At 42.4% G+C, this 26414-nt stretch overlaps 1 protein-coding gene across 3 annotated transcripts in view; it reads right to left on the bottom strand.

Moving 5' to 3' along the window:
* Nucleotides 1-413: 413 nt before the first annotated feature.
* LOC109938664 (aldo-keto reductase family 1 member B1-like) overlaps nt 414-26414 on the bottom strand; it is a 51728-nt gene continuing 25727 nt past the window's right edge. The window contains exons 1-10 of one of the 3 annotated variants that reach the window (XM_020537009.2): nt 25562-25714; nt 21020-21187; nt 18806-18922; nt 6218-6295; nt 5779-5901; nt 5526-5632; nt 4318-4399; nt 2731-2814; nt 2289-2371; nt 414-727 (exon numbers count right to left, since the gene is read on the bottom strand). In XM_020537009.2, the coding sequence (XP_020392598.2) occupies nt 691-727; nt 2289-2371; nt 2731-2814; nt 4318-4399; nt 5526-5632; nt 5779-5901; nt 6218-6295; nt 18806-18922; nt 21020-21187; nt 25562-25621 (939 nt within the window). In that variant the 5' untranslated portion in view covers nt 25622-25714 and the 3' untranslated portion in view covers nt 414-690. Of the gene's footprint in view, nt 728-2288; nt 2372-2515; nt 2630-2730; nt 2815-4317; nt 4400-5525; nt 5633-5778; nt 5902-6217; nt 6296-18805; nt 18923-21019; nt 21188-25561; nt 25715-26414 lie in introns of those variants that run through there. The other 2 variants (XM_048607537.1, XR_007264070.1) reach the window with 2 other exon arrangements.

Here is a 26414-nt window from a genome sequence, read left to right as displayed (position 1 = left end):
TCACCTGAATTTTACAAAAAATTCTGCAGTCTGGCAGCAGAGATAATGCATTAGAGTCTGATGTTACCACTCACTCTCCAAATTGGACTCAAAACATTAACTGTTTCTCTCTCTACAGATGCTACCTAACCTGCAGAATTTGTCAATCATTCGGTTTGTATTCCAGATAGCCAGAATCTACATTATTTTACTTTTATTTATCTGAATCTTTGTCCTTTTGGTTTTAGGACCTGTTTTAGTTCCTGAAAGCATTATAGTCCAGTAATAAAAAAAATGATTTTTGTGCTCCAAATTAAGTGAATTTTCTAAGCTTATGTCACCAGCAGGAGCATCATGTTCCAACCCTGCATTCAGAAAATTGTGCACAGTGTAATTTCATTTCCCAGATCTGCACAGAAGATGAAGCGTCTCACTAGAATTGGAAACATTTTTATTTGCATCAGGGACATAATACAAACAGACAAGTAGCTTTAAGACATATCACAATACATTACACAAGTGACACTTTTCAGTTGTTCACTGTGGAACATAATTGAAAAAACAAAAAAGTCACTAAAAACCTAAAAATACGCCATTACATAGTTTTAGTTGTTCTAAGATGCATTAGTTCAATTCTGCTGTTCAAGCCGAATCAAACAGAGAAGCCAAAAATCTTCAAAAACATGATTGGAATGTCCCATTTGGGAGTGTTTAATGTTTGAATGGGTAATCCTTATGCCCAACACACCTAAAAACAGAAAAAAAACAGTTTTAGTAATTCAAAAGGAATATTATAATTCACTCATACTAAAGGGGATTTTACATGCAGTGAATGAATACTACATTTGAACTTCACCCTAAAAAGATGAGCTTTTACACCAGAAACTCCTGCCAACCAAAGAACACATCTCCTCAGTGCATTTAGGACTGGTGTGAATACAGCAAGAAACTATACTGCTTTACCCAATCACAAGGGCCAGCACAGAATTCAATATTCTAACCGCTATGTTTCTGTAGTTGATTTGTTATTGAAGATACGAAGAGGTGTAGGCTGTTTGAACCTGTTCTGTCTTTTGGTACGATCATGGCTGATCACTATTTAGTATGCTGTTCCCACTTTTGCCCATATGTCTTGATCCCATTAGCCCTAAGCATTATATCCAACACCTCCTTGAAAGCATTCAATGTCTTGGCCTCAACCACTTTCTGTGGCAATGAATTCCAGGGGCTCACTACACTCTGGGTGAAGAAATTTCCCAACCAGTTGGTTTAACCATGTTATGCTTAATGTTAACACGCAGGAAGGAGGTGGGTCCCTTTGTATTATGTAGAGCAAAAAAATCTGCTTGTAATGGCCTGCTGTATTCTGACCCTGATGTAAAAGATGGTTCTGGTTATACCCTTCCTGTGCCTCAACGGCAAGGTTCATCATTGGGTTCAGCAGCCAGTCCGAGCCTCAGGAATCAACTGATGAACATTAGCTGGTGGACGGAACAACAGGAGAACTGGTATTACAAAAATAACGAGCTCATCATGTCAGCTCCATGAGTACATACCGCACAAATCATCTTATGGTGATCACACACTAAATGCACAGCGAAGGCATGAAGTAGCTTCTGATCAATTGTTTAGGTATTCTGATGGCAGTCTGATCATATCAAGTGCTTTAAAACCAAAAAGTACCAAGTTACACCTCCACACAAAATGTATCAAGTTTAGGTTGAAGGAAGTCCGGTTTGAGAGATCCTCTTATTTCCACATGGCTCAGATCAAGCTTGTCAGATTCACATTTTATACTGCATGCATCAGAATTCTCCAATTCTATTGGCTGTAGTTAATTTGCATATAGCTCTGGTAGTAATCCAGAGATTACCACCCACCAAAGCTTTATTAGTTCAGAATTCAGGTTTGTGGCTCTTGTGGTTCAATGATAATGTACCTATCTCTGAGCCAGAAGGCCTGGATTCAAGTCCCATCTGTTCCAAAGGTATGTACTCCATCTTTCCAACAGGTTGATTTGAAAATAGGGAATCGCCACAAAATCTCACTGGCTCCTCTGATATCTAATTATCATGAGACTCTTTTTCATCCAACATTTTCTCCAGCCATGAGGGAGGTCCTGAGTTGCACACTTTGGGTGGGCAACAGTATTCAGAACTCTCCATTGGAGAGCAGAATCTATTCTCCTGACTATACCAGTCTTATCTCAAACATTCCTTTTCATTCCCCTCAAGTGGCTTCTTGTAGAATAGTGCTATGGTCAGATTTTCATCAGAAATAAGTATATCAATTTGTTCACATCAACTCACCAATGCATTGGGCAGTATCTCCAGTCTCTGTTGAAGGAGAGGATAGTCTTCATTTCCTCATCACTCAACTCAAAATCAAGAACCTGCATTAAGCACAAAACCTATTTTTATAATGGGATACAAGGACTACAGAAATGTGGTGTAATACCACACGCTACCACTACCCAAGAGCAAGCATAAAGAATCTTTTAATTGGTAGCCCATTTAAAATAAATATTCAGACATACCAGTAAAGCTAGTGAGTAATCATGGCACCTTGGTCTTCAGAGGGATCCAAGATGGCCAATTTTCTAAGTTTTTTTAAACATCCCAAATTTCTCTCATCTTCAACTGAATGAAGTCTGGTACAGAATGAAGAAATTCCAAGTAGGTGCTGGTCCAACACATTTCAGTCCCCCTGTACCCCACTATGCCTCAGAATTTAGGAGATCCCCTCGCCTACCTGAAAATTTTCCCGAATGCGACTTTTGGTAACAGATTTTGGGATTACAATCAGACCTCTCTGAATCTGGAAACGGATCAAGACCTGAAAGAAAAATCCCACACAATCAGATCGAACTCACTTCGAACTACAAAGAGTGAAGGCCAATTACATTGACAATGAGGTTTACATTGCAGTCAAGCTCCCAGGAAGCATTTCAACTGGGATGAAACACCTACCTACCTGAGGCAATGGCAGAATGAGATGGTCTGATGCAGTGAATGGCAGCTGTCAAGCTGCTTGCAATGTTTTTTTTCTGCAGAGGGGTCTTTGTTTTTTGTGGAGAACCCTAGAACTTCCTGCCATTTAAGTTTGAATGCTGTAATTCAACAGGGAACCAGTAGTCAAAAATCAGAAAAAAAAAAGAAGAAACAATGGAGGTAACATTCCCTCTATTAAATAAACAGATGTGAGGTAGGCACATTTACTGGACAGCTAGCTTGCAATGTAGAGTGACAGCAACAACATGGGCTGAGGAGCTGGTTCCCTGTTGGATTCCAGTAACAGGCCAGGCACACTGTTCAAATCATCCACTCAAATCCTTCAATCTCTCTACAACTAGAATTTAATTTGAATATGCTGTCATATCGGAACTGACCATTATGTACATAAAAAGGGCTGAATTTAATGTCAGGAACTTGTAGCTTTGCAATGTTACAAAATGGATTTGATTTTTATAAATACACAATATATAGAAGTTACCTATTAATTAAAGCAGGTCCCGAAAAGGAGATTTACCCTAAATCCTAGTTGATTTTAATCCCTAAACTGATTCTAACATTCCCCTACATGAGCTTAAACGTTGAGATTTTAGGGTTCAGTGGCTGGAATGTATAAATGGAGGCAAATTTATTAAGTATTAAAACTTGCATAGCTAAACAATCGTAATTAACAGCAAAATTTAAAAAAAATTCAGCAGTTGAGGTATTGCAGTCATAATACCATAATTAAAAAGACAGACTAACCAGTCATTCAAGCCTGCTCTGCCAGACAATGAGATCACAGCTAATCAACTTGTCTTTTCCTTTATCGTTATATTCTCAAAATTCCTTAAATACCCAGAAAACTGCAGGCCTGCCTTGTATATATTCATTAACTGATCACCCAGAGTTCTTTGGAATAGAGCATTTCAAAAAATCTCAATACTTAGAATGAAGAAATTGCTCCTCATCTTTGTCCTAAATAGATGAACTCATATTGAGAATGCGATTCTTACTTTTCTAGACATGGCTGCCAGAAGAAATATTCACCCAGTATCTATCCTGTAATGTCCCCCAAGAATTTCACATGGCTTGCATGTTTCATTCTGAGGTCAATGGTTTAAGTTACTCAATCTTCAGACATCACTCCCTCACCCCAGTCCCTTATTAGGTTATTGCCAGGAACTAACCCAATGCAAATTTGCAAAGACTCAATGAATAAATGTTTCAAATATTTACAAAAAAAAGTCAAATAGACAACAACATTTTTATCATTATAAGCGTTAACAGCATCAAATGCAACTATTGCTACTGCACTCTGCTTCAGATTTAACAAATGCTGACATACTTGTGCTGTTGTTTTACCATGCCTTCGAGCTATATTTTGGAGAACAGGTTCCTCAAGAAGTGTAGGGTCGTCATTTTTTGCCCTAATGAGAAATGAAAAGGAAATGAATGCACGCAAGTTTGCACATTTCCAGGAATTAAAATCTTACCAATAGATTCACAATTGAATATTCACGTTAAGCAAGATCCTTTCATTGACAATCAGTAAGTGCAACCTTCATTAATGAGATAGCAAGAACAGCAGATGCTGGAGTCAGAGTCACAGTGTGGACCTGGAGGAACACAGCAGGGCAGAAGCAGATGAGTAGAAGTTCTGAAGGGTCTCAACCCAAAACATCGACTTTCCTACTCCTCTGATGCTGCCTGACCTGCTGTGTTTCTCCAGCTCCAAACTGTTGACACAATCTTGATTAATGCTGTTCCAAAAAAAAAAAAGGGGAAAGATAGGACAGCGACACTAATTGAATCATTCCTATAAAGAGCACCCAGATAAAACAAGCCGAATGGCCCCCTCCACTACTGCAGCAATTCTATGATTTGTACCTGCAAAGTGTGCGCGGCACAGTGATCACAGATTAGAGTAGCTAATACATTGTGTGAAAAACCTTGGTGCAGGTGAAAACACATCACTAGAGCATGGAGATGCCTTTGAGGCATTAAAAAAGGCTCGGACATTAATTAGACAGATTTCCAGGAGACAGAAAGAAACTGCAATGCAAGTTACAGAATAGATGATTATTGGCTATCAATCCACATTTACAAACATAAATCACAACATAATTAAAAAAAGAGAGAGAGGCAAGATTTGGGACCAACACAAGAAAGAAATACCCAAGGTAGAAGTCATGACTTGTGCAGTAAAGAAGCATTCTGCAAAGAAAAAAATACCAACTGAAGAACTACCAAATTGTGTTTGCATAACAAAGTGTAACCATGCTTAAGGCATATGTGACATACATGAACCCAAAGAATTTGGAAATGTCAAGTACAGTAGTTTTGCTGCTCTACTTTAAAAGGAAGTCATTAATAAAGTACAAACGTAAAGTAAAGTAAAGTTTTGCTTTCACAACCACCTTCCTTGGTACAGAAGACCAAGACCCCAGAAATTAAAATCAAAGCACGCACAACTCATACAAATTACTGAATATTTACAATCTCAGCAGCTTTTCCTGAAGTATATGGTGATTAATAAATTTATATCTTAAATACCACGGTCTATCTGGAGATCCCAGTGGGCTATAGGCAGTCACTACAATGCCATTTGAATGGCAATAGGAAATCAGATCTTCTTGAGCCAGGTAAGGGTGGCATTCAATCTATTAAAGCAACCAGAACAAGAAAAAGCTTCAGTAGGTCACTGATGCAGTTTTATAGAAGGAAACATTGCAGGCTGAGTGTTATTTAGGAAGCTGTAGTTAAAAAAAAAAAAATCTGGAATCCAATGATTTAATTGTCTCATCACCTGGTTGACTGCTGGTTTATGTTTCAGATTTGGTTTATTAAGGATCCGACCAATCTGCTGCTTATTAAAGTTGGACAGTCCTATAGCTCTAACCATTCCTTCATCGACTAAACCTTCCATACCCTGTGAAAGAAAAGTTATACTGTTCTTAAAAGTGATAATAATGCCTGATTAACAAAGGAATCTCTAGGATACAGTTAAACAGTGTAGGTAAAGTTAATGGATCAGCTTTTTTGGGATCGGCTGTTGGGATGGGGGGGGGGGGCGGCGGGGGCAGAAGGGATATTTGAAATGAGCATTAAATGAACTTGAAAGGAATAAAAGCATCTCTAGACATTTTTATTTTATTTAATTTTAAAATCAAAATATACATTTTTTCAATTTTGAATAGCTGAATTTTCATTTAATATGAAACCTGAGAATTAAGTTTAAGACTTACCTCCCAGGTGTCAAGAAAATCCGTGTCACTTGGTATTATCAAGTCATTCTCATCCAAAGGAAGATTCTCACCACCAGCCTTAAAAGAGATGTTTAAACATCATTTAAAACTACATTCCTGACATCTACCAGAGAACAGAAACTCTAGTGCAGGAAAGAAAGGTTGCCAAGTAAGATATGACAAAAGTTGGTGAATGGAAGAGAAGATTTATTTATTAGCAAAAACTTTCACTCATGAATTTTGTATATGCCACAAATCAGTCCACAGATCTTACTTCTACAATATTTTCAAAACTAAGATGATCTTTTAGATTCATGGGTCTCAGTAACTTTAAACAGATATATAGCACACTGGCTGATTGGGGCACAGGTTTCCTGTGCTCCTCCCGAACTCCCCCAGTCACATACTCTTTTGTGGTATGCCACTGCTATCCATAATATTCACTCAACCTTCCTTCTGCTTCAACTGGTAGTTATGATTGCAGCTGATGGTACTACTGGACAAGTCAGATCCCACAATAAAATCTGGCTTGACAAATCATTCAGTTTTTACTACTTCAGTTAGTATGGTGGTCATTCACTGGAAGTCACCAGCCAACAGATTTTCTTTGACAACAGAACAGAAGCTCATTACACAAAAGGCAAAAAGAAAGAAACGATACCTAGATACACAACACCAACAGAAACAAAAAATCTCGATACATTCAGCAAATAAACTTCAATTTATTCCCAAGACCATTTTACAAAAATTCAAGTCCAGAGAAATTAGCTCTCTATAAATACTGAAGTTTGTGGTAACCAGAGAATCAGCTACAATCTCCTACAGGCAGTGGGAAAGAAGCTCAATTCTGTCAGCTGGTTCCGAGCAGAATGCCTGAATCACCAGAACTTGCTAAAAAAGGTGAACGAGACTCTTGTCAACATCTTTTCAGGTGTACAGATATGGCTATTGCATCACAGACATTAATGGATTGCAGTGTATTTCTGTATGAAAAGTTCAGGAATGTTCAGGATCAAGGAGCTGGACTGCACGCAACAGGCTTATACCCATATGTCACAAGGTATGCCAAGATCTAATAGTGCAGCATTCATATTCCCTTCCTTATAGCCATCCCAGTTAAACCAATAGCCTTTATACCAAGGTCCCTACTCAACCAGGCTACACAGGTGTACACCACCAGCATTCACTAACTTTAATGGTTTGATATGCTCAACATTGTGTTTCGTCACGGTGATACAATAGGAAGCTGAATATTAATGAGATGAAATTTACAGTTAATGAAGTGGGTAGAAATAGTAACCCCCATTAACAGGCATCTTGCTGCTGCCAAGTGAGAATCTTGTTTCGACATCTAGAACTCCATTCAAAAATGAATCAATGCATTTTTACCACAGCCCATGTTGGTCAGGGCCATAAGATTCCACACAATCTTACTATTTTCCTATACTTTGATTTCCAGAAGACCTTCCAAGAGGTGCTGCATGGAAGGCTGCTAAATAAGAGCTCATGGTCTTCTAGGCAAGATCCTGGCAAGGATAGAGGATTGGCTGACTGACAGACAGCAGAGAGCAGGGAACAAGGATGGCAACCAGGGACTAGGGACCACAACTAATCACTTTCTTCATTAATGATCTGGATGAAGGAACTGATGACACAAAGGTAGGTCAGAAGGCTGCCACTAAAGAAACGGTAGATGGATTTCAAAGAGGGACCTTGAGAAGTTATGCATTTTGATAGACAATGCCTCCATTCTGCCTATTTTCTAAATGGGGAACAGCTTCAGAGATGCGAAGTACAAAGGCACTTAAGGAATCCTCCTTCAGGATTCTAAGGTAAACATGCATGTTCTGCTAGCAGTTAGGAAGGCAATGTCAACATTCATTTCAAGAGGACTGGAATACAATAGCAGGGGTGAACTACTGAAGCTGTGCAAGGCTCGGGTTAGACCGTATTCGGAAATTGAGCACAGTTGTGGGCTCTGTATCTAAGGAAGGTGGTGTGGCATCTGAGAGTCCACAGGAGGTTCACAAAAATCATTCCAGGGATGAAGAGCTTGTCATGAGAAACAATTGAGGACTCTGGGTCTGTACTCTCTGGAGTTTAGAAGGATGAGTGGTGGTGGCGGCAGTGGGTGGGTGATTGCATTGAAACACTCAGAATACTAAGGGGTCTGGATAGAGTGGAACGAAAACAAATTGCTGGAAAAGCTCAGCAGGTCTGACAGCATGTGAAGAAAAAAATTCCAAGTTAACGTTTCAGGTCTGATGACCCTTCCTCAGAAGTATTCCAGCCAGTCTGAGGAAAGATCACCAGACCCAAAACGATAACTTGGATTTTCTTCTTCAGACGCAGCCAGACCCGCTGAGCTTTTCCAGCAATTTGTTTTTCTTCCTCATTTACAGCATCCGCAGTTCTTTCTGTTTTTACTGGATAGAGTAGACATGGAGATGTTGTTTCCACTAGTAGGAGAGACTAGGACCTGACGGCACAGCCTCAAAATGAAGGGATGACTCGAGAACTGATTTGAGGAGGAATTTCTTGAATCTATGGATCTCTGACACAAAAGGCAGTGGCTGCCAAGTCGAATGTATTTAAGATGCAGATAGATCAGTTCTTGATCAGTAAGGGAATCAAAGGTTATGGGGAGAAGGCAGGACAATGGGGGTCAGAAACATATCAGCCATGATCAAATTGTGGAGCAGACTCAATAGGCCCAATGTCCAATTCTGCTCCTATACATTATGGTCTCAAGACAGATCACAACTTTCACACTTCTCCCTTAACCTCTACTATTTTAGTTTAAATAATTTCTACATCCTAGTTATGCAAGCTGGGCAAGTTGGAGGGAATCCTGACAGACAGGATTTGGAAAAGCAAGGACTGATTAAGGATAGTCAACATGGCTTTGTGCATGGGAAATCATCTCATGAACTTGGTTGAGTTTTTTGAAGTAGTAACAGAGGATTCAGGAGAGCAGGATGGTGGAACATGATATATATGGACTTCAGTAAGGTGTTCGACAAGGTTTCTCATGGTAGACTGATTAGCAAGGGTAAATCACATGGAATACAGGGAGAACTAGCCATTTGGATACTGGCTCGAAGGTAGAAGACGGAAGGAGGTGATGGAGGATTGCTTTTCAGACTGAAGGCCTGTGACCAGCCATATGCCACAAGGAACAGTGCTGGGTCCACCGCTTTTTGTTATTTACATAAATGATTTGGATGTGAACATAGGAAATATCATTAGTAAATTTGCAGATCTCACCAAAATTGGAGGTGTAGTGGACAGCAACAGTTACCTCAGTTCAATAGGACCTTGATCAGATGGGCCAGTGGGCCATGGGTGAGGTGCTGCATCTTGGAAAGGCAAATCAGGGCAGGACTTGTACACTTAATGGTAACATCATAGGGAGTGGTGCCGAACAAAGAGACACTGGAGTAGAGATTCATAGTTCCCTGAAAGAGGAGTCCCAGCAATATAGGATAGTCTGGTATGCATAAAAAAAAGTTGTCTGACCAGCTGAGTGTTTCCTGTGTTACATGTGTTAAATACTGTACAGAGACTTTAATTCCATCTTACCTTCCTTAGTATTGCAGTTTCCCTTCAGTTGAAAGATCTCCTGATTTAACTCAGAGTTCCTTCTCCATTTCTCCTTGTTGTGCCTGCATGTTTGCCTTTACTGGTCAGGACATTAAGCGTAGGAGTTGGGAGGTCATGTTGCAGCTGTACAGGACACTGGTTAGTCCACTTATGGAATACTGCATTGAGTTCTGGTCTCCTTGCTGTAGGAAGCATGTTGTGAAACTTTTCTGAACCCTTTCAAGGATATTGCCAGGGTTGGGGGGAGTGGGGTTTGAGCTATAGGGAGAAGCTGAATAGACTGGGGCTATTTTCCCTGGAGCATCACAGGTTGAAGGGTGACCTTTTAGAGATTTAAGAAGCATGGATATGGTGAGTAGCATGATCTTTTCCCTGGGATAGGGGAGTCCAAAACTAGAGGACAAAGATTTAAAAGGGACCAAAAGGGCATCTTTTTCACACAGAAGGTGCTGCATATATTGAATGAGCTGTCAGAGGTGGAGGAGGAGACTTGGAGGGTATAACTATAACATTTAAAAGGCATGTGGATGAGTACATGAATAAGAAGGGTTTAGAGGGATATGGCCTGAATGCTGGCAAATGGGATTAGATTAATGTAGGTTATCTGGTTGGCATGGATCAGTTGGACCAGAGGCCATGCTCTACAGCTGTGACTATATTACAACAGCACTGATTTGAGCGTAGTTTAGGAGTAGACCCTCCCACCACACAGCCCCTTCTTTCCTCATTACTAGTGCCTGTGCCACACACACTGGAATAGAGATATCAGCAAGCACAACCTACTTCAAATTCACTGGACAATTGCAGAGACTCACACTTGCCTCTGGGTCCCCTTAACTGCCTCATTCAGTCACTCAGATAGCAAGAACCGCAGATGCTGGCGTCAGAGACAACAGTATGGAACTGGAGGAACACATCAGGCCAGGCCGCATCAGAGGAGCAGGAAAATTGATGTTTCAGGTCAGGACCCAAAAGTGAATGATGAGGAACTGAAGAAGTTGCAGGCAGAGTGAGAAATGGAGAAGGAACTGGAGTTAAATCAGGAGATCTTTCATCTGGAGGAAAACTGCAACGCTAAGGAAGGTAAGATGGAATTAAGGTCTCTGTACAGTATTTAACCCACGTAATACTCAGGAAACACTCAGCTGGTCAGAATGTTTTATGCAGGTAGTACTAAGGGAAATGCTCAGCAGGTCAGACAGTATCTGGAGTATTTAATTCAGGGTAAACTCAGGGAATTAACTGTTCGGATGGTATCTGGAGTATCTTACCCCCCTACTTGGTAATGATTTGGGAGTTAGAAGAATCTAAAGAAAGACGACTTCCATAGTGGCAGTTCTAGTTGTTCAGAGACTTGGAACAATTTGTGTTTGATTTTCCCTAACCTACATTTGTGGGGGAAAATTCCTAACTTCCGTGGACAGGCCTTCGTGCTGTTGCCCTTCGTTGTAATGTGCCACATTGATTTCACTGGAGCTTTTGTGCGCACTCATGCTTGCAGGCAATGAGCCAGGACTTAACATCAGGAATGCTGCAACTCTGCCCGAGTGCCAGTGTGTCTGTACCTGGGAGGAGGTTTCCCATCCCGCCAGGGCAAGTTAATAGCTTTTCTCAAATGGCTGTGGGTGATTCCCACTTGATAGCCGAGCCTACCCTGTTGCCAGAAACAGCTTTGTGGTAGTGGAAACCGGTCTCACCTGAAAGGAAGATTTCATTTTGTTTACATCAGCTGGGATTAGCCTTCCCTCAAAAAGGAATACCTTCTTTATCCAGTGGTGTAATCCATTATTAGAATTAGAATTAGGTTTCATTGTCACGAGTACTCAAGTATAGGAGTACTGTGAAGAGTTTACAAGTTGCCATTCAAGGCACCATCTTAGGTACAAGTACCTGGGTACAAACTTTTAGGTAAAGAATAGAAAAATAATAAGATAAGTTAAAAGTTCAATGTTACAGTTCGTCAGTATAAAGCAGCAGTATTCAAGAACACCTGTACAAATACATGAATAAGAAGGGAATGGAGAGGCATGGATCCTATAAGTGAAGACAGTTTTAGGATGAAAGGGCAAAAACGTATCGGCGCAGACTTGGAGACCTAAAGGGCCTGTTCCCATGCTGCGTTGGTTTCTTTTGGTTCTAGTAAGAAATAAAGTTACAAGTTCCAAATTACAGTCCTTCTTTAACAATGGGCCTGCAGTCACTTCACATTACCTTTCCCAGGAGGGCTTGATCTCTCAATCCCCATGCCTCCATGCTACCATCTTGCTGCTGACCGCCATCCATCTAATGATCTCTGTCCTGCCATCTCATCGCCAGCCATCACACCACAGGCTGCTCTAGTCCTGCTCCGGTGCCACTCTGGGCCCCCAACTGCTTCCACGTTGCTGCCAATCGCCAGAGTTCTGCCTGGGCACACCAACCACCACGTAGTCGATTGGCAAAGTCCGGAGTTTGCAAGCCCAAAACGTGATGCTAATGTCTAGGTCCTATTCTAAGGTAGGAAACATTCAGAAGGGGTTTCCCAATGCCACACTAGCATAACACAATCACTGAGGCACGAAGTTAAGCCAATTCTATGAGAAGGGCAACTTATCAAATGCCTACTGGAAGTCCAGATATACTACATCTCCAGGATCCCCATTACCCATCTGGCTTGTTACATCTTCAGATAACTCTGGCAGGTTGGTCGGTCATGGTTCCTCCTTCGTGGGACCGCACTGGCTCTGATGGGTTTTGGCTTTTGGGACGTCCTGTTCTTGCTTCCTTGGTGGTGGATTCTGGCAGTTTCCCGATGACAGTTGCTAGACTGGGTAGGCTGTGGTTTCCTCCTTTCTGGGTGGGGTGTCATGGGATCTTCAAGATAGGGAGCTGCAGATGTTGGAAGTCAGAGGCAAGGTTGGAGGCTGCCGGGGAGGGGCTCAGCATGTCTGGCGGGGGTGGGGTTAGTGGGCAGAGCTGATGTTTCAGGTCCAGTGACACTTCTTTGGAAAGTTTGAGGCATTGGCTCTGCTTTCTCCCTCCTCAGATGCTGCCAGATCCACTGAGTTTCTCCAGCAGTTTCAGTTTTTGTTTTGGATTTCCAGCGTCTGCAGTTCTTTGTTTTCCTCTGGGGATCCCCTGACCCTTCGTTCAAAAAGGGGAGGGAGGAAACTACAGTTTAGTTGGTTTGACAGGTCTCATTGGAAGATTGTTGGAGTGGTAGTGGCAGGACATTTTGAATACTGGAGTCCATCAGGGCTGGCGTGGTTTCACAGGGGATGGGTCACGTTTGACTGGTTTGTTGGCGTTCTTTGAAGATGTAACAAGCCAGGACAGCAACCAGTGACCACTGGCGTTCCACAAGAGTCAGTGTTGGGACCACAACTTTTCATTCTATACATTAATGATCTAGATGAAAGAACCGAGGACATTCTGGCTAAGTGTGCAGATGATACAAAGATAGGTAGAGGGGTAGAGTAACACTCCATGTTCAAGTGAAAGCGAATACCTGAAAGAGGGCAGCAGAGTGGTGATGCTGATTGGCTGACACGGAGAAGATCTGCATCATTGCAGTCACTGCTTCTGGAAGGTGGTTTGCGGAGGGGCTGTCGTCAAGTGGACTCCCATTTGGAAATAAGTGGCATATTAGCAAGAGGCAACAAGGTTTTGTCTCACTAACTTGGTTGAGTTTTTTGAGGAAGTGTGAAGATAGGGCAGTGGGTGTTGTTTACATAGAACATAGAACATTACAGCGCAGTACAGGCCCTTCGGCCCTCGATGTTGCGCCGACTTGTGAAACCAATCTGAAGCCCATCTAACCTACACTATTCCATTATCATCCATATGTTTATCCAAAGACCATTTAAATGCCCTTAAAGTGGGCGAGTCTACTATTTTTGCAGGCAGGGCATTCCATGCCCTTACTACTCTGAGTAAAGAACCTACCTCTGACATCTGGCCGATATCTATCACCCCTCAATTTAAAGCTACGTCCCCTCGTGCTAGCCATCACCATCCGAGGAAAAAGGCTCCCACTGTCCACCCTATCTAATCCTCTGATCATCTTGTATGTCTCTATTAAGTCACCTCTTAACCTTCTTCTCTCTAACGAAAACAGCCTCAAGTCCCTCAGCCTTTCCTCATAAGACCTTCCCTCCATACCAGGCAACATCCTGGTAAATCTCCTCTGCACCCTTTCCAATGCTTCCACATCCTTCCTATAATGCGGTGACCAGAACTGTACGCAATACTCCAAGTGCGGCCGCACCAGAGTTTTGTACAGCTGCAACATGACCTCATGGCTCCGAAACTCAATCCCTCTACAATAAAACCTAACATACTGTACGCCTTCTTAACAACGCTATCAACCTGGGTGGCAACTTTCAGTGATCTATGCACATGGACACAGAGATCTTTCTGCTCATCCACACTACCAAGAATCTTACCATTAGCCCAGTACTCTGTATTCCTGTTACTCCTTCCAAAGTGAATCACCTCACACTTTTCCACATTAAACTCCATTTGCCACCTCTCAGCCCAGCTCTGCAGCTTATCTATATCCCTCTGTAACCTGCAACATCCTTGCGCACTATCCACAACTCCACCGACTTTGGTGTCATCCGCAAATTTACTAACCCATCCTTCTACGCCCTCATCCAGGTCATTTATAAAAATGACAAACAGCAGTGACCCCAAAACAGATCCTTGAGGTACACCACTAGTAACTGAACTCCAAGATGAACATTTCCCATCAACCACCACCCTCTGTCTTCTTACAGCTTACATGGGCTTCAGTAAGGCCTTTGACAAGGTCGCTCATGGCAAGCCGGTACAGAAGGGAAAGTTGCACGGGGTCAGAGGCGAGCCTGCAACATGGATAAAAACTGCCTCGGTCATAGAAGACAGAGGGTAACAGTGGAAGGGTGCGTTTCTGAATGGAGGGCTCTGACTACTGGCGTTCCTCAGGGATCAGTGTTGGGACATTTGCTATTTGTATATATAAATGAATTGGAGGAAAAATGTGACTAGTCTGATTAGTAAGTTTGCTGATGACACAAAGATTGGTGGAATTGTGGATAGTAATGAGGACCGTCAAAGGATACAGCTGGATATAGATCGGTTAGTGACTTGGGCAGCGAGACGGCAGATGGAGTTTAATCTGTAAAAATGTGACGCAATGCATTTTTGAAGGCCTAATCCAGATGGAAAATATACAGTAAATGGCAGGACCCTTCAGAATACTGATAGGGAGAAGCTTTATCCCCCTAGGACCATCAGTTTAAGGTGCAAGGGGCGAGGTTTAAAGGTAATGTAGGAGGCAAGTTTTTTTTTAAAAAACAGAGGGTGGTGGGTGCCTGGAACTCACTGCTGCGGGAGGTAGTGGAAGCAGATACAATAGTGACTGTTAAAGGGCATCTTGACAAATGCATGAATGGGATGTGAATAGAGGGACACAGTCCCCGGAAGGCTTAGGGGGTTTTAGTTGTGACGGGCAGCTGGTCGGTGCAGGCTTGGAGGGCAGAAGGGCCTGTTCCTGTGCTGTAATTTTCTTTGTTCTTGTTCAAATAGGGAGGGGGAAGGGAGCTGGGAAATAAATACAGAGGAGGGCGGAGCTGGGGAAGGTAGGAACCTTCCGTAGGAAGTGCTTCACCTGCTCTTACATCTCCCCTCTCACCTCCATTCAAGACCCAAAACAAACCTTTCATATCAGAGGTTCACTTGTACATCTGTCGGTCTACTGTAACTACTGCTCCCGACGTGACCTCCTCTACATCGGTGAGACCAAGCATAGACTCAGACCGTTTTGTAGAGCATCTGCACGTGAGAAATGACACCTTCCAGGCGCCAACCATGTTAACTCCCCCTCCCACAGGGGGATGTCCATCCTGGGCCTTCTCCACTGTCACAATAACACCACCCGCAAACTGGAGGAGGAACACCTCATATTCTGTCTTGGAGCCTAAAGCCTGATGGCCTAAACATGGCATTTACCAGTTTTAAAATCTCCCCACCTCCAGCCTCATCCCACATCCAACCCTCCCTCTCAGCCCCATCTCCTTGACCTGACACAACCTGTCCATCTTCTCTCCCAGCTATCAATCCCACCCATTCCACTGACCAATCCCCACCACTCCCTACCTGCACTCACCTATCACCATCCAAATTTATGTTTCCCAGCTCCACTCCTCTATTTATTTCCCAGCTCCCTGCCCCCTCTCCATTTCTGAAGAGTCCTGATTTGAAACGTCAACTTTCCTGCTCCTCTGATGCTGCCAGGCCTGCTGTATTCCTCCAGCTCCACACTGTGTTCTCATTCATAATCACATATTGCTGACCCTGACTATTGATTTATTCGAAGGTGGCATGACTGTCTGCTGGTACAGATTCCAAGTAACCTTTACCTTGCCTGATTCAGTGGTTGATAGTTCAGCCTCCTGCTCAAATTCTGAGTTGAAGCTGCTTGCCTTCAAACACTTAGTTCAGATGGATTTGCCCTGGGTGACAATAGTATCCAGGAGCTAGAACCTGATGCTAATATAAAAAAAAAAACTTTACTATCAATTTGTGTACTATTTTAAAAGGTAACAGTAGAACACACTATTTACCAGAATCTCAAAACAGCTAGGTCCTTTCCCAGCAGGAGAACACGTACCAATCTTGCATAGCAAAAAGGTAGAAAAGCAAGAGAAATCAAATTTTCTTCCGACCTTCAAGCTCATGTTTGCACTTGGGATTCCTCAACTGCAATTCACTATCTTTGACGGCACTGAAGAAACCTGCCTTTACAGCCAACTGATCATGGGCTAGAGAAGGCAGATTCAACCAGTTAGCTAATTAACTACTTAGCTCTCACAGAAGAGAGCGTTTACCCTGTCTAAGCAGCAAGCAAGCTAGCTAACAGCTAATTACAGGCAAAATGAAACATGCAAAAATTAAGTTTCCCACTCACCAAACTCTCAAGCTTGCACTCCGTTTCCTCAGCAAATAATGCCTGAAGAGTCTTCAAATTCAATGTACTGTCTCTTTGGTAGGTTAGGAGGTCAGAAATCGCAACTGTTACAGGTGGTTACTCAACCCATCATGTTTGCACAAACTGAGCATTTCACTTAAGGCCATTCTCCTGCCTTCTCCCATAACCCTACACATTGTTCTTTGAAATGGTACAGTCTAATTCCCTTCCGAATGCTTTGATTGAATGGAAGCAGATTCATCGCATGAAAACTTCGTCATACCATTTTACTTTTTTTGCCAATTATCTTAAATCTTGGCACTTTCATTTCACGTGACACATTTCTCCCTATCTATTCTATTCACACATTATGTTTCTTCAACTGCCGCATGTGCAGTATGACCCTTTGGTAGTTCGCCACCTTGCTCACTAGTGTCAATACACATCCACTTTGTGATAGTCACTGAAGTTCCCTCCCAGAGTACATTCAATGAAGTTACCATCCGAAATGCTTCCTCCAACATGGAGGACAGTAGGTTGTAACCAGAATTCTCCCCATCCATTTTTAGCTTGATGCTTCAGTATCAAAGGATGTCTGTCAGCAATGTTGAGGAGCTCCTGGATAATTTCTTCCTGACTACCACAATGCTACAGACCTCTGGAGAGACAGGACACACTCACGGATGATAATAGTAGCATCTGCAACACTGAAAGGTATGATTCCCAAGTTCAACTGTCAAGCTATCACCGGATTAATCTGTAGGATAGCTCCCCCAATTTAGGCTCAAGCCCCCAACTGTTAATATGAAGAATTGTGCAGGATCACCAAGGCTGTGCACGTTGCTGTCTTTTTCTGTGCATTTTCTAGGTGGTCTGTCAGGTTTCATTCCTTGAGGCTTTGCAGCAATTAAGATACAATGGAAAAATTTGCTTAGACCATTTCAAAGCACCACTAAAAATCAATCTGGAGTCACATTCAAGTCAGATGGAGAGAAGCTGGCAGACTTTCCTTCCATGTAGGATGTTAGTAAACCAGATGAGTCTTTATAACAATCAATAACAATAATCATGGTTAACATTAAACTAGCTCCTAATTTTTATGTTCTGTAAACTTAACTCAAATTTCACCACCTGTCATTATCCCTATAGCATTAGTCTGGATATCAGGATTACCAGTTCCATTATGTCATTGCCTCCCCTTAGTTTCAATTTATCCGAGCACTTGCTCAGATTTTTAGATAGCTTGGACCTGGTGTGCATTTTGAAGCTCACTGACATAAGATAGGCAAAGTAACAGTTAAGACAGTCAAACTAAAATAATGCTAATTTCATCATCCATATAGAATGAGGTTTAGCCTCAGTATGGATTTCATGAGGGAACAATAAAAAAAAACTAGAAAATTTGTGCTAGTTTATAGCTGGTAGGAAAATCTAGTTTTTTTTTAATATAAAAAAAGTCTTGCAGCCAAAGGAAAGCAGCCTATAAATAATCCTGGAACCAAACAAGGGAGAAGAATCTACACGAGGGACAGTGAATGGAAGTTATACCTCTGAAAATAGCTGTAACTGAGGAGAATTAAATGTAATCATAATTAGATAGTTGCATACTTATGGATGGTCCTGATAGAGGCAAATAACTAAGATATAAAAGAAGAAAGTTCTTGGACAGAAACTATTAAAAACAGTGTATAATGTATAGTTAGCAATCATACTGTCAAGCTACTAGTGGTTTTCTTGTTTAAGTCTTAACACGTTGGTTCTTGTTGGAAAATAATTTTGTGGCTCTGTTCTGCTGGTTAATGAAAGATGTTTGGCTTTCATTTTACACGTTACAATACCCAACATGATTTAATACATGCTTAGAGTACCCCTTAATTGAAACAGGTTGAAGAAACTCCACCCACCAGCAGCCCAATGTTCCTTTAAATCAAAATTATAAACAACCCAGTGAATATTTGAGCGTTAAAGAATATTACTTCAGAAGAAATAACCTAAGTCTAATTAAGGTAAGAGGCACAGACAATGTCATACACATATATCCTGGTCAGATGCTTTACCTTGAATCCCATGGGCCAGTGGATAAGATAGAGGTCCAAATATTCCAGATTCAGGTCAGACAAGGTTTTAGAACATGCCTCCTTCACTTTATCTTTTGCATGAAAGGTGCACCAGAGCTAAGGGAGTAACAGAAGTTATTAACAGAATGTCAAGATCAAAGCATCAAAAATAAGTTATTCTGTTAATCTTCTCCCAGACAACTCATTTTTCTCTCTAAAGCAGGGAATTTCTCTTAACAGACGTCGATACTTTGGAGTTAAAAATGGACAGAAGTTCAATGGTGATAAGTAAAATAAATTTTCTTTTCACTTCTAAAAATAAATGCATTTCTCTTTTTAAAAATTGTTTAGTAGGATTTTGGTGCCACTAGCAAGTCTGATATTTGTTGCCCATCTCTGCTGGAAGACTGGAGGTTAGCTAACATGGTGCCACTATTTAAGAAAGGTGATAAAGAAAAGCCAGGAACTACAGACCAGTAAGCCTGACGTTGGTGGAAAATTGTCAAAAGGAATCCTGAGGGACAAGGTTTACATGTATTTGGAAAGGCAAGGGACCGATTAGGGATGGTCAACATGGTTTTTTGTGTGGGAAATCACGTCTCACTAACTTGATTTGAGTTTTTTGAAGTAGTAATGAAGAGGATTCAGTGCAGTGTAGGTGATCTATATGGACTAAGTTCCTCATGGTAGGCTGGTTAGCAAGGTTAGATCATATGGGAATACAGGTAGAACTAGCCATTTGAATACAGAACTGGCTAAAAAGTAAAAGACAGTAGTGATGGAGGGTTGCTCTCGGACTGGAGGCCTGTGGCCAGCAGTGTGCCAAGGGGATCAGTACTGGGTTCACTGCTTTTTGTCATTTATATGTGCGATATGGATGTGAAAATAGGAGGTTTAGTTATTAAGTTTGCAGATGACATCAAAATTGGAAGTGTAGTGGGCAACCGAAAAGGTTACTTCAGAGTATAACGCGTTCTTGATCAGATGGGCCAATGGCCTGAGGGATGGCAGATGGCATTTAATTTAGATAAATGTGAGGTGCTGCATTTTGGAAGGCAAGTCTGGGCAGGACATACAATTAAGTGTAAGGTCCTGGGGAGTGTTGCTGAACGAAGAGACCTCGGAGTGCAGGTTCATAGTTTGTTCAAAGTGGAGTTCCAGGGAGATAGGAACAGTAAAGGTGTTTGGTACGATTTTCTTCATTGGCCAGTACATGGACTACTGGAATTGTGATGTCATGTTGCAGCTCCACAGTACATTGGTTAGGCCACTTTCAGAATAATGTGTGCAATTCTGGTCTCCCTGCTGTAGGAAGGATGTTGTGAAACTTGATAGGATTCAGTAAAGACCCATTCACCTAATCTACACATCCCTGAGCACAATGGGCAATTTAACATGGCCAATCCACCCTAACCTGCACATCTTTGGACTGTGGGAGGAAACCCACGCAGACACGCGGAGAATGTGAAAATTCCACACAGACAGTTGCCATGGGTGGAGTCGAACCCAGGTCGCTGGTGCTGCGAGGCAGTAGTGCTAACCACTGAGCCACCGTGGACTGAAGGGTCTGCTTCTGTGCTGTGCATCTGTGACTCTACAACTACTATTCAAACCATTTTTTGAACCAGTGCAGCTCATAGGGTGTAGGTACACCCACAGCAATGTTAAGGTTACCAATACAAAATTTTGTAAACGAGAAAGTAATCAATGAAGGATGACCAGATAATTTGAATCAGAATGGGGTATGTTTTAGAGGGGTACTTGCAAGTGGTCATATTCCCAGATACCTGATGCCCCAGCAAAATAAAAGTCTAATTAACAGTCTAATAGTGACCATGAAACCATTATCAATTGTTGCCAAAAAAAAAAACCTACAGCTGGATCACCAAAGTCCCTTTAGTGAAGGAAATTGCCATCCTTACTGGTCTGGCCTACATATGACTCCAAACCCAAATTAAATGTGGTTGACTTAACTAACTTCAGGGATGGGCAACAAATGTTAGCCCAGCCAGCGATACCAACAGCCCATCTTTACACCTGCCACCCTTATCCTTTCAGGTAGTATTGGTCACAAGTTTGAAAGATACTGTTTGGAGAGTATTGGCAGGAGTTACTGCAATGCATTTTGTGCATACATGCTGCCGCTATTGTGCATTGTGGAGGAGAGAATTAGTGTTTAAGTTTGTGAATAATTTTCAAAGCTCTCCATTTTACCTTACTGACAATGAAAAGGTCTTCACGCTTTACTATCCCTTCCTTAATCTTCTGGTTTATGCCTTCACCCACTTCCTTCTCATTCTCATAAACGTATGCACCATCAATGTGACGATATCCTGTGGCAATGGCCTCCTTCACTGCTTCAGCCACTTGACCTTTTGGGGACTGAACAAAGCATTTGTCAAAACCAGAAAGATTAAAACTAATCCTTCCCATTACTTTACAACGGTCTCTCTTTCTCAGGATAATGCCTGTTCACACTCGGCGTACTTCACCACCATCTGAAAACATGCAATTTTCTCTACATCAAAGACCTCTGTATAGATTCCATACATGACATAAATTTTCACTGAATTATCGCCCTGCATAGTGATTGGAACCATGTGGATCTTGTTGACGAGGTCCTTGATTGGGTCCTGTGTAACAACTGCAATCAGGAAGCCCGGCTGACAAATTAATAGGGGATTTAGAATCTTCTCAGTTCTGGGGACTGACTCCAAGCTGGCTAGCCACAGCCAGTGTACCCTGCACAAGTAAATAAACTGTGACTTGGTGATGGAGTACCAGTCTCTGTGCAGTTATTTTAGTGGTAATGAGAGTGGGATGCTGACAAAGTTGTATCAGCTGAGTAGTGCCCAGAGTGCCAGCAGGGACAAAAATTGCCACATTCGTGGAAATGGCCAAGTAAACCCTGGACTTAGTTACATGTCAACTATGCCAGTCCTTTCATGGGCTCAATGTTCCTGGTCATTGTAGATGCCCATTCAAATGGTCGAACGTGCATAAAGTTCACTCGGCAAACACAGGGATGACTGAGAAGCTACGAACATTGTCTGCAATACACGTACTCCCATAAGTATTGGTCATGGGACAATGGGACGTCAATTACCAGCAGGGAATTTGAGTATTTTCTAAACTAGAATGGCATTAGGCAATAAAGACAGCTCCGTACCATCTATCATCCAATGGTCTACCAAAAATGAGCATTCTAAATGTTAGAAGCAGCTTACAGCATCATTTGATACCAAACTGTCCCAGTTCCTGTTTGATTATAGGACCACCCCTAATAACAGGGATAACTTCAATGTTGCTGATGGAGAGAAGACTCTACACCAGGTTAAACTTGATATTTCCAGACCTGGGGTGGGTTTACCAGCAGGAATGCCGATGCTGGCCACATGCCTCCTCTACAAGGGGGAGAGGACTTAATTCATGGGATGAAGTAAGGTTGATGCAAGGTCAGGTTCCATAACTTCATGCAGATGAACAAACATGCGGATCACCTGAAAGCTGTTAACCCTGCAAATCGGACAAGAGCAAAACATACCTGGCATCTCAGAACAGCCAGAAGGCCCGTCAAAAACCACAGGCTCTCCCCTCCGTCTAGTGTCAAGGGGACCTCTGAGTCCAAGATAGATACATCCTCGATACCATTACCACCAGAACTGGAGGACATCCTGAGATGTTCCAGATACAAGAGACAGGCCACAGTCTGGTAGATGCCGCCCGTGTCAGAGTCTGAGTCAGTGGAACTGGACCTGGGGCACAAATGTCACAGGAAAAGCTACACAAGAAAGGCCGGGTCTATGTCCCCATGGTGGAGATGTAATGATTGGAACCAGGTGGATTTTGTTGACAAGATCCTTGATTGGCCCAGGTTAACAATCCCAATCAGGAGCATAGCTGACCAATACTATCAGTGGATTAAGTTCTCACTTCTGGGGACTGACTCTGAGCTGGCTGGCCACACCCAGTGTACTCTGCGCAAGTAAATAAAGGGCGACTTGATGACGGGATACCAGCCTCTGCAGTTATTTCACCCTGTATGTTTGTTTCTTACAGTCCAGAAAGATCTGTTAAACTTGCCCACCTCTCTTTTGGCCCAAACACCACTGTCAGCATTTGTAAATCCACCTTTCTCCTACTCTTCATCTATCCATACATTCTTTTCTCTACATGCATTTGAACAATTCTGAAAGATGTTCAATTATTCAGTTTGCATTGTTAGTGCCATATCTCCACAAATGCTTCACTCCACCTCAGCCATCCACTCTCCAGCTTTGCATTAGTCTCAAGTATATTCTCATCATCCCACTCAATGTCGATTTCAGCCTGATTGCAAGCACCCTGTTTTGAAGATATAATTCCTAACCTCTACACATTTATCCCTCAAATGCATCATTCTAATATAGATTTTCTCTTTCTCTCAGCGAGAAAAGTTAGAAAAATGACCGGGGTCACATTGTGCCTTCAGATTCATTTACCAAATGAATACAAGTTATTAATTTACCAAGTTTTCAAACTGACCTATCTCTTGCTCCTTTAAAGCCCAAGACATACTGGTTGTTGCTATTTTGAAGGCGGTTTTGAATATCTGGAATGGATGGTAAAGCCAGTGTGAAAGCCAATGGCTAGATAAAACTGCTTCAAGGAAATTTATCTGGAATTGGCTGAAAATCTATATCCTTGGTCCTTTCCTTAAACAGATCCCTCAGGATTAATTTCCTACAATTCAATGGTCACTTTCAGCTCTCCCACCTACACATGGGCTGTAAATCTAAAAACAAACAAGTTAGATTTTTCTCCCCCCTCCCCCCAACTGATCCAAAGAGGGTGAAATTAAAAGCAGAAAGTGTTGGAATTATTCCACTATCTCCACCTATGAAGGGGAACAGAATTTACATTGCAAGATGATGATCTGATAGTCCTTTGCACTCACGTAAAGATTTAGCCTAATCTGCTGAAAATATCCAGCACAGTTTTGTTCTTATTTCAGGATTTCTAGTAACTGCAGTATTCTGTAGCTGTATCAGAATGACCAAGATACATGTTTAGCTACCAATGAATTCCACTCCCTTGTTACACCATTCCAGCCTGCTTCGTCAGGATAAATAAAATCAAAGTACCAGCTGGATTCCTGGGATGGCAGGGCTGATGTATGAAGACAAACTTGAGCAGTTAGAAGAATGAAAGGAATACCAAAGACAACTAGAAATATCTAACAGGACTAGACAAGGCAAACACAAAGGACATTCCCAATGACTGGGGTCACAGCCTATGAATGCAGGATAAGCCATTTATTACTGAGATGAGAAGAAATTCCTTCACCCAGAGAGGAATGAGACTGTGGAATTCTGACAAAGTGGCTGAAGTCAAAACATTAGATTGTTTTCAAGGAGTTAGATATAGTTCTTAGGGCTAAAAAGAATCAGAGCATAGGGAGAAAGCAAGAACAGGGTACTGAATTAGATGATCAATCAAATGCATCCTAAATGGAGGAGGCAGGTTCAAGGGCTGAATGGCCTACTCCTACCTCTTTTTTAGGTTTCTTCATACACAGCTCCAGCTTCAAATACTATATCCAATGTGTTCCGGATACTATCAATTCCAATTCTTGTAATATCATTACTTTCACTACTGTCTTAAATTTACCACAAGAGGTCTTGTAAATCCCAGTGCAAGTACCACTTGAACAGGACAACTATTCATTCAAGCAAATGAACCTCATTGATACTGACAATTACTACAACAGAAACTGGTTTCTTTAGGTGTTAATTGTTAGAGATGTTAGAAGTATGAAAATCTTCTATTTTCATTTTGCCATTTGTCTCTTAATCCAATCTTTATTTCCACATCATATACATAATTTAATAGTGCATTCACCCACTAATACTTTCTCAGTTCTATCATTAATATCACACCATTTTATGATCGTTAGAATTTGGTATCTCGAGCAATGTACAAGTCTCAAATACTATCCTCCTCACTACATTATCAGATTGTTCATTTAAAAATTTTCCACATGAAATTTGTAAAAACTTAAAACACACAAAGGCATGCACATCAAATGAAAAGCAACATTTTGCATAAGAATTTTGTCCGAGTTCAGTGCGCAGAATTGAATTGGCCAGTTTCCTTTGCAAGCCCCCCAGTTTTAAAGCATTCAGTCAGGGTCCTAACCACTAGAACACCCATCCAAACCCTTGGAAAACCTATTCCTAGTCTTTTCATTTGTTGTCATTTTAGTCACATTTGAGAACGACCCCACCCAACCACACAACTCTGGAGAAAACTATATGCAACCCATTTACCAAGTCATTCCTCACATTACAATTCTTCATAAATCATGCAACAAATGAAACCTACTCACTAACACCCAACAATGTTCTGCATGTCCTCTTGCCCATATTCATCTGCAGTCTTAATAGCCAATCATCCACCCACAATACACTCTCCCCAACTGCCAGAGCCGCAGGCTCCCGCACTCCCTCTTCCTCCCTGCTCAGCTCCCACTCCAGGCCCGCACCCCCCTATCCTCCCTACTCAGCTCCCACTCCCCCCGTCCAGCTTCCCCACCCAAAACAACCCCCCACGGAGCGCCCGCTCCCTCTGCCCAGCATCATCCCCCACCCCACTTTGCCCAATTTCCAGTCGCTGCCACACTCCGCTGGAGGGGATGCTCCTGTGCTCGGATGGAGCTGACACAGAGGGAGGGAAGGAGGCCACCACGTGAATGGGAGCCGGCCTCTTATCCCTCACCTTCCATGTGCCCAGACCGATCTTGGGCATAGCCGCTCCAGTGTACAGGATGATCGACATTGTGTGCTGATAACCACTGGAAACTTCCAGAACCTGCTTCGCGCGCTCCGGCCGTTGCTCTTTTCAATCCTCTCCAAGGCTCGAGCCACCTCCTGGGCGGGGACTGCAATCTGACCCCGTGTCTGATTGGTCAGGAACCGATGTCAATCACAAACCTGGGCGGAGCTCCTGTCCAGTCTCCCTCCCCACCCCGTTTCGGAGGGCGGAGTGTTCACAAAAAAAACGAACGAACTGCGGATGCTGGAAATCTGAAACAAAACCATGAAATTGCTGGAGAGTCTCAGCAAGTCTGGCAGCATTGTAGAAAGAAGTCAGAGTTAACGGCTCTGGTGATCGTTCTTCAGAATGGGGGTCTTCGCTCTGAGCTGTGTTGTGGGGGAGGTGGTCGGGGTTGGGGGTTCACTGTCTCAGAGTTGTGGAGGAGGGAGTTCATTATGTGGTGTCTTTGATTTCTGAGGGCTGGCTTCATCCTCGCCTTCCAGAGACTTCATAGAATCTTCGAATAGAATCAAGCCATTCAGCCCGTCGAGTCTACACTGACCCGTCGGAAGTGCATGCCACTCAGACCCACCTTATCCCCCCATTTGCTGTGAGGTAACCCACCTAGCCTGCGTATCCGAGACAACAAGGTGCAGAGCTGGATGAACACAGCAGGCCAAGCAGCATCATTGGAGCAGAAAGGCTGACGTTTCGGGCCTAGACCCCTAGCCTGCGTATCCCTCTGGATACTATGGGCAATTGAGCATGGACAATCCACCCTAACCTGCACGCCTTTGGTCTGTGGGAGGAATCC

This window comes from Rhincodon typus, chromosome 18 (assembly GCF_021869965.1).
Source record: "Rhincodon typus isolate 14 chromosome 18, sRhiTyp1.1, whole genome shotgun sequence".
NCBI lineage: Eukaryota > Metazoa > Chordata > Chondrichthyes > Orectolobiformes > Rhincodontidae > Rhincodon > Rhincodon typus.
This window is presented reverse-complemented; position numbering and strand designations above follow the sequence as displayed.